At 41.6% G+C, this 8,935-nt stretch overlaps 1 protein-coding gene across 1 annotated transcript; it reads left to right on the forward strand.

Annotated features, from left to right (window-relative positions):
• Window positions 1-2,133: 2,133 nt before the first annotated feature.
• On the forward strand, window positions 2,134-8,935 carry LOC129101619 (hyaluronan and proteoglycan link protein 1-like). Its single transcript, XM_054611503.1, has 4 exons — window positions 2,134-2,224; window positions 6,892-7,236; window positions 8,148-8,447; window positions 8,649-8,935. The coding sequence occupies exons 1-4, from the start codon at window positions 2,134-2,136 to the stop codon at window positions 8,933-8,935; spliced, it is 1,023 nt and encodes a 340-aa protein (XP_054467478.1).

Here is an 8,935-nt window from a genome sequence, read left to right on the forward strand (position 1 = left end):
CAATATTTCAATCATACTTTCAAAGTTTTAGGTTTGAGTATAAAAGCTCTTGACTGGAGAATTAATGCCATCCTTATCTTGATTAACCTACCCGGCCGAATAAAAGCATTACAATTGAATTCACATTTTGTTTTGCCAAATATCTTGAAATTCTAAATTTGTATTATGTTTGGGAGGAAACATGGCTATAGCCAAAGTCTTTAAATAAATAAAATTCTTCAGACAAAATATATACTTCCATCACATGCAAGAAGAAAATGTCACGGTCATCAACCTTTTACTTGGCTCCTGTATGAGCAAGATATGCAGACGGAAGAGGGGAGATCCATCTATCTATCTATCTAGACCACATATTTACAGTTTAATAATGTGGCTTCTATATCTGTTGATAGATTGGCAACACATTTTAAGCCAAATAACACTTTTTGTTGATTGTACTGGTTACTTATAGCCTCCTTCATGTATTCACACTGTCCCCTGCAGCAATCTTGCTGTTAAGAGTAAAATGCTATAATTGCAGAACTACATTGGCTTTGATATCCCAAAAGTATCTCCCAAATGCTGCCATATGTCGTTGTAGCTTTTACAGTAAATTCATAGTGTCTGTCAGGAGTCTCGGTGCCCTCACAATGGGGCCATATATGTTTATAATTCCACTCTGTGCATTGGGTCCTATGGCCGTCTTATGTAACAGTTCCTTAGGTCTCCAGGGGATTGGAGGCAAGGGCATACAGGATGTGCCCAGGGCGAGCTGGGACCTTAGAATATACAACGGAGGCCCACCATGTACTCTGTTGACATCTCTGCGGGGTTTGAAAGGTTGGCAGATGGGGCAGAGGAGAAAAAGAGAGACACAGAGAGAAAGAAAACAGCTTGAGTTGTCCCAGCTGTAATAACTCCAGTGATGAAGAGGTCCAGAACAGCATCTGCAGCGTGTCGCTCCACTCCCAGCCTTGCCATCTTTCAAAGTTTGTCCGGACGGCTGAAAAAACGTTTAGGAGAGACCACACAGCCTCCTTCTGCTCATGGCTGGTCGCAAATGTATGTCCTGGCTCCTCTGAGCTGAGAGCTACTCTGGTGTCTCTGCTCTGCTACAGCATCGGAAGAGACTGACAGAAACATGCTCACACAATTCACAGCATCCGCAGAAGTGTGTAACCGTGGGGAGGATGAGCTTCAGCTGACTTGGTTTCTTACCATCTCAGTAACAGATGTTTATAACACAACTTTATACACTTTCAAATATAAAAAAATGTGATAAATGTAAGTACAGAAGTACAGGGGAGAGAAATAAATAAAGGAAGTCAAGGAGGAGAATGCAAAGAATGACTTGTAGACAGGCCTTATGTTTATGACCCTTTTACATTTAATGGTGTCGCATCAGATGTACGTATAAGCCAACAAGGCTCGATGCAAAGTGACGTGTGTGTTATATCATTTTAACTTATGAACATTAACTTTAATTTGTGTAATCAAAGCCTGAAAAAGAGACAATAAAAGAGTCAGAATTAAATGAGGTGTAAACCAGAATGAATCAGAGTTAAACAGATTGAAAACATATCAAGGTTGCAAGTCATTGGACAATGGATGTGGCGGAAAATATTTTTTATATTTTAAGATTATGTTTCATTCACTGACTCTAATGAGAACCAATCTGATCCTTATCAAGTATTTTACCTAAGTTGTTTAATCTTTACTGTCTCACATTCCTCATATGAATCAGTATAGTTCTCCTTCTATCTAAAACACGTTACACTGGATAATCATCTGCAGGTTAATTGTCTGGAGTTTTGCCGTATCCCTCATCCTCCCAAAGGGAGCAGAGGGAGTTTTTTTTTTCTTAGATAATGTGGGTAAGGGGAGCCTGAATAGAGCTGTGCATGGTGATGGGCTGAGGGGAGGGGGAGTGGTCTCAACCATGTAAGGGTACAATAAAAGGCACTTGTCTGGACCTCTGAGGAGCCCAAACTTTCCAGTAGCACCCAAGGCGGCTGCTGCACAAAGACAGACAGAAAGAGGAATAGCTAGATGAATACAGAAAAAAAGTTGTTCAGGCTAACTTTTGGCTCTCAAATAATATTTAAATTTTGTGCAGTTTAGGTTCTTTAAATAAAATTATTTAGGAAAAGAAAAATGACGAGTCTGCTGTGCATCACAATTATCTCCCTGACCCTGGCTGGCAGTGCATCCAGTCAGCCGACGAGCTATCCCCTACCACCAACAGGTAAGATAAAAATCCATGTAAAAAAATTGATATTCAAGTATGTGAGTGATTGTTTTCTTTTGCTACCATTTTTTGTGAATACATGTGTGTTTATGTGCAAAAATGTAACTGTGAATGAAGAAAAAGAAGAACTGGAAGATGAGCTTTGTAAGGGACCTGAGCAAAGTGGTACCACAGCTCAGCCTTGTGTAACAACAGGGTCTTTGTAGCAGTAGGTAAAAGAGGCGTCTCTGGGGTAACACACACATGCACACGCACACACACACACACACACACACACACACACACACACACACACACACACACACACACACACACACACACACACACACACACACACAGTGTGACTCACCTACTTCCTGCACACAGACCACTGCTGCAGCATGAGAATTGTAAATCACCCTACCATTCATTGAGGCTCACTACCCCGCGCTACTGAATGAAAACCACACCACTAATACTACTGATTGTACTCTTAAATTGGGTCATAGCTGCCTCAGTGGCTGAAACTGGTATAGTATGGATGTAATTCTTACTAAAGTGCAAAATTAGTCAGGAATTTCCGCCAGTAGAGTTTTGACCTTTTGTCATTTTTCTGCCATTTTACCAGTTGTCTGTTTTCTTCTTCCTGTGGCAGACAGAAAATGAAAGCCTATAGAAAGGTGTTTTATCAGAGAGCCCTCCACTCCATCATGATGCTGTTATAATTCAAATTCACACCTGCCAACAGGATGAAACACTGAAATGGTTGCTGCAAATGCAAGCTATGGAATACCAGAATAGATCTACTGCTGTGGTGACAGTAAAAAGAAAAAAAAAGCTAGAGCAGAAGGCTCTCATGTTATATGAGTGATATGTAATGTGCTTCAGCAGTCCTGCTAGCTGACTCAGTAGATGCCAAATTATGGGAGGGTCAGCTCTTTCTCTTCCAAGACGGGAGGAAATGGTTTGTCTCTGGGGAGAATAGTTTCACTCTAGGCGGAGATGATGCTGTTTTATTTAGACATTGGAATTGCTCCCACTAGCCAGTGATGTCACAGGTGTGTGTCTGCATCTGTGTCTATACAGTATATGAACATGTTTATACATGACCTCACTGTCTGCATTACGTGAAAAAGCACTGGCTAGACTCAGGCCAGCTTAATCATCGTACCATACAGTATACATTTTATTGGCCATATGAGCAGTTCTGTCTGTTCACTGGGCGTTGCCCGTTCTTATACCTACTGACTCACTCTGGCACTGGGAGCTTTTGGAAATCCGCCACGGTAACAGGCAGCGTGACAGGAGCAAAGTTAAGATTAATGACCCGCAGCTAAATGTATAGAGCCACATGCTGAACAGCAGCCAAATGACTCTGTCTTTCCCTGTGAGGTAATAGTCTGTTAAGTCTAATGCTCACTGTAGTTGTTGGTTACTGAGGCCTGGCCCCATTGCTAGGGCTGGGTGGGAAAAAGAGCTTGGCTGGAAAATGGGCTGGGGCTGGGGGTTGACTTTAAAATGTGTTTAGGGTAAGAGATGAGATGTTGATGGAGCCATGTTTTGTGCTTTTGCATTTGTGTTAATTCACAAATGACTCTGATGACAGTCATAAGACATGTGTGCTGAGGATGTATGTTTACCTATGTGAGGGATGCACACCCACACACTATCTTTGTGCCTGCATGACAGAGAGCAGCAAAGAGTTTATTGGAATTAGTGTGTAGTAGTGGGCCTGCTGTGGTTGTCCCAGCTGTGCTTGTTAATTCTTTCTCCTTACTGACACCAGTGGGCCAGCAGCAGAGGACAAAGCTGTGGGATACTGCAAAGCATCTCATGTCTAGCTGCTCTGTCAGAGGGTGTGGCACATTGTAGCACACTGAAATAAACATGCAGTGACTGCTCACTGATGATGTCCATCCTTTTATAGAGAAGGGATTTGAGCCCATTAAAACATTTTGTTCATTCAATAATGTACAGTGCAAATTATGCTAAGGGCTTTAACAGCATAATTACACTGTTGCAGTTTCTGAATATATAGGTCACTGAGTAGAGTTGGACCACTGTAATGTGTGTTACGACGAAGCAGATGGTTCCAATCGCTTGCTATTACAACCTTTAACAGAGAGAGTGAGAGAACTGCTCGTCATAAAATGGCAGTGGGTCTTGGCTGTAGCTGTGGGGCTTTTTTATTGTAATGTATTAATTTACTTCTTTGCTGTCTGATAATTCCCAGCTGCACTTTGCAGAATTATTTGAGAACCCATTTTATGTTAAATGTGACAATTTGGAACAACCTTTGACCTCATAGAGACTTATATATATAGGATGTGGGTGAGGTGCGACAAAGAACAGAAAGGCTTCCCTCTTTTCCTGAAAGGCTATGTAAACACAACAGGCTGTTGCTTTATGAGTGTAGTGTGCCCCATATGGTCGGGGCCACATTCTCCCATGGGACATGTCTGCTGGTAACTGCAGGAGCAGGAAAGAGTGTGTTACTTTGAACAAGCCCTCTGTGTGTTACTACTGTCTTGCAGGAACCTTCAAGGTTGCTCCAGAATATTTCTGTCTAAGAGACAGAGTTCTTTATTAATTTTGTACAAGGTTAGTATGTGTTCAGTAATTTATTCCAAGCTTTTTCGTATCATAATGTTGAACACTGGGATGTTCAATCAATCCCCTCCGCCCATCTCACATTTCAGAATTCAGATCACATCCAGTGGTTGGTTGTTGTCTGTGTTCAGAACAATGTTTCCATAAGACAGTAGAATTAACCCGTTATTTATCTACTCTAATTTCCTAAGTAATTTTTTGAAATTTCAAATTTTTTCAAGCATAGAAAGTTGGACGGCATCACATCTGGTGAGCTGGTGTTGACGTCAACATTGGCTTCACCTTGGCCAGGGCTTTTGATGATCAGTTTAGTCATTCTGCATCCCACAAGTTTAAATCGCATTACCCATGCAGCGAATTTATGAGGCTTGCCGATGCTTTGAGTCATTTCTCACTGACAGAATTGGCACAGAGGTCTTTTCCCCAAAATGCTATAAACTCTGCTTTCAAATATTATTAAGTATTAGCATTAGCATGCAGGGTGTTTCCTAGCTCGTAAAATACCTAGCATCTTGTTAACCAGTCAAGAGGCGAGTGAGGCTTCTAGGTGTGGTCATTGGGTGGTAGAAATAGTCTCTGGCATATGAAAAGGTTTGCAGTCTAATGAATGAAAAATGGTGGGAGAATGGCACTAGGTTGGACTGAAGGGTAGATTAGGTCTGTCCCCGGTGCTTCTGCTAATTAAATCCTTCTGTAGGAGAGCTCAATACTAATGATCTGGGCACCACTGAACAAAGTCCAGACACACGTCTACAGTGTGGATAGAATGGAGGATTGGGACAGTTTAGGTATGGGGTTGATTAGAAGTAATGTCAGTTGGTTGATCAATGCAGACTGCAGCCAGCCAGTGACTTCTATTATTTCCTGTATTGCCCATGTGGGAAACATTTTCTCCTATTGAAGAGCCAGTGTCACAGTATTCCAGTCAGGGCTCTAGTGTTGCTGCTCAAAATGAGGCGCCTCACCACAAATGCTGGCATACTCAGTAAGAAAGGGGAGACAGACTGGTTTAGACACAGTTCATTCATTTTGAGTTAGTGGGAAGAAAATAAATCAGAAGGGAGCAAGGATTTTTTTTTTAATATAGCACTGAATCAGGACTCTGCCAAAAACAGCTTAGTTAGATTAGTGGTTATGCCTGCAGAATACTTGAAGCCAAAACGCCAGTTGATTTACTAAGTTATGTAATTACCATATTATCTTACAAGTCCCATACGTTGCAGACGTTTGACTCCACTTACAATGTTGATTGTTCAAGGCTTTACCAGTGGTGGTGGGGGTCAGGGCAGGGGTTGTGTACATCCATCCATCTGGTGCTTATTATTGCCTGGCACAGGAGGCTCCTTGCTGGTTGGGGTCCTCTTAACTAAGCAAGCCCTGTGAGGTCTGAACACGGAGGTCAGGGAGATTGTGGGAACCCATGGTGAGACACAAATGATCTGCCATTGTGAGTTAAAGGGTGGCCTAGTTTGGACAGGAGTTAAGAGAGGACATTCGCATAAGAAGAAATAACGATGGCAGCTAGGTTCTAGATATTTTTAACTATGTTATCTGCTTATTTTTCTTATTAATCGCATGGTACCTGACACACTATACCAACTCAGATGGAGCGGATGAAAGATTGTTACAGATTAAGATTGAATTTTGATAGTTAATGCCGAAAAACCTGAGGTTCATAAGTGTTAGGACTGACAATATCAGTAAGGAGACTGAAGAGGACGATGGCCCCAGGGGCTGAAAACTGGCTGATGTCCAATACTTTATCTAATAAACCAAGCTGGATACACCCAGACTCTTTGATAGTTTTGTGAAAGCTTTTGTGTGTATGCCGAGTTGTACAATGATACATACAGTACACACATGCCAATACATTCAATGGAAAGGGGAATTTTCCCCTTTTTTGGAGTTTTCTCATACTGACTGCAAAGCAAACATTCCTGTATGCAATCTTTGGAATCAATGTGTAAAATATAAATTAAATAAACATTACATAACATTTTCCAGTATAAGTGCAGGTTACAGAAGCCTAATCAGCAAACCCTAATAAGGTTATAAAATTTTTTCCTCTTTTACAGTTATGGTTTTGGCTGAACTAGGTGCTAACGTCACCCTGCCATGCCGGCTCCAGTCTCAAGATGCCATGGCCTTTGGTAACATTGGTATGCGAGTCAAATGGACCAAGGTGGCAGACGATGAAGCACTAAATGAGGATGTGCTGCTTTCAATGGGATTCCACAAGAAAACCTACGGAAGCTTCGCAGAACGTGTTTTCTTGAACGAAGACACCAATGAAGATGCCTCCTTAACAATCACAGAGGTCTCAACAGAGGACTCTGGAAAATACCGCTGTGAGATCATCAACGGCGTGGAAGACTTTATGGAAGAGATTATCTTGGATGTGCAAGGTGGTCTCACTGATGGTAAATTCTTTTTTTTATATCTATATATGATATAGAGATATAGAAACTTAGCCTAGGGTTGGACCATAAAGTAAAAGTAAATATACCTGCTGTGATTACATTAGGAGCTTTATCACCAATCATTTTACATTCGTGCTTGTCTTGTTAAAAATGCAAATAGTTCAAGATTAATCATCTTTCTCAACATTGATTTTTTTTTGTAGTTATTGAAAACATCCACTTTCCTTTTCTTGTGGAAAAAGAAAAGATCATACAGCTTGTTTTGATTTATCCAAACTGCTGTAATGATTCAGCCATGATCACATTTGAATACTGTTCAACATCAGTAAAGAGAAACACATTTTACATTTTTTCCAGTCCATATCCAGCATGGGCGGCTCCCACCCACCTTTTGTTGCTAGTATTTCACATGTGTCAAGAATCAAACAAGTATTAACAATGTGTTACTTTGATACAGCTGTTCAAATTTGCCAAATCTTTTGATAATCATGAACATACAGTTCATAATTAATGTATTGAGGTAAAACTTGGTATAAGAAAGGCACCATTATAAGTAACTATCAGATATTTTTTGCAATTAAGTACTGTAGCCTACATATTCTTCATGATTTGGATTCACTTTTGAGTTATTATTTTACTACTTTTTGTTGGATCCATGAAGTAAGAGCAGAGTACAGTAAATAGCTCTAAGTCTTGTAAATGTTAGAGTGAATGTAAATGTTGAGTGCAGCAGATTTTAACACCCAGTTGGCATAGGATGATTGTTTCTTCCATGCAGAGAGGTACGAAATTAATGAGTTAGCAAAGTCTGGCCTCTGGAGACATTGTCTAAGCTGCTGGACAATTTCACTATTATAAAACTAAGTGCAGATTTTGGTTGACATTAATTTCATCTCTTCTACCTCGCTCAGGTGTTGTGTTCCCGTACTCCCCCAGTGTGGGCCGCTACAACCTGAACTTCGACAATGCTACACAGGCCTGTCTGGATCAGAATGCTTCCGTCGCCACCTTAGATCAACTGCATCAGGCCTGGAAGGGCGGCCTGGACTGGTGCAATGCTGGCTGGTTGAGTGATGGCACAGTGCATTATCCCGTCACCAGACGCAGAGGGCCTTGTGGTGGCAACAAAGGGCCTGGCCTCATAAGCTATGGAAATCAAGACAAACAGTTGGGCCGCTTTGACGTGTTCTGCTTTGCTTCTGCACTCAAGGGTGGGTTACTTTTATTTTGTTTATCCATTTTCTTGATTCATTATTATTCCTGAAACAGAAAACATATTGCAATTCATGGTTTTGTCAAAAAATATGGGTTTATCTAGTTTGGTAGAATAACATGTAAAGAGAGTAGGATATATACTCCCAGCTAATTGAATCCTTTTTCCTGATCATCTGTTTTGCTCTCTCTGCTATCAGGGCGTTTCTATTGGCTTGTCCAGCCCGACAGGCTGACCTTTGACGAGGCTGTGCAGGCATGCCTAGACGATGGGGCAGAGATTGCCAAGGTGGGCCACATGTATTCCGCCTGGAAGCTTGAGGGCTTTGATCGCTGCGATGCCGGCTGGTTGGCTGACGGAAGTGTCCGCTACCCAATCTCCAGGCCCCGCAAGAACTGCAGCCCCACAGATGCTGCAGTGCGCTTTGTTGGATTCCCAGACCAGATGCAAAAGTCTTACGGCGTCTACTGCTACAAGGCTGAGTAG

This window comes from Anoplopoma fimbria, chromosome 13, assembly GCF_027596085.1.
Source record: "Anoplopoma fimbria isolate UVic2021 breed Golden Eagle Sablefish chromosome 13, Afim_UVic_2022, whole genome shotgun sequence".
NCBI lineage: Eukaryota > Metazoa > Chordata > Actinopteri > Perciformes > Anoplopomatidae > Anoplopoma > Anoplopoma fimbria.

Excerpts from the sequence above, each read along its gene's own strand:
- LOC129101619 (XM_054611503.1), top strand. The coding sequence starts at position 2,134 with ATGACGAGTCTGCTGTGCATCACAATTATCTCCCTGACCCTGGCTGGC. Across the intron at positions 2,225-6,891 it reads CTATCCCCTACCACCAACAG|TTATGGTTTTGGCTGAACTA; the intron begins GTAAGATAAAAA and ends CCTCTTTTACAG. Across the intron at positions 8,448-8,648 it reads CTTTGCTTCTGCACTCAAGG|GGCGTTTCTATTGGCTTGTC; the intron begins GTGGGTTACTTT and ends CTCTGCTATCAG.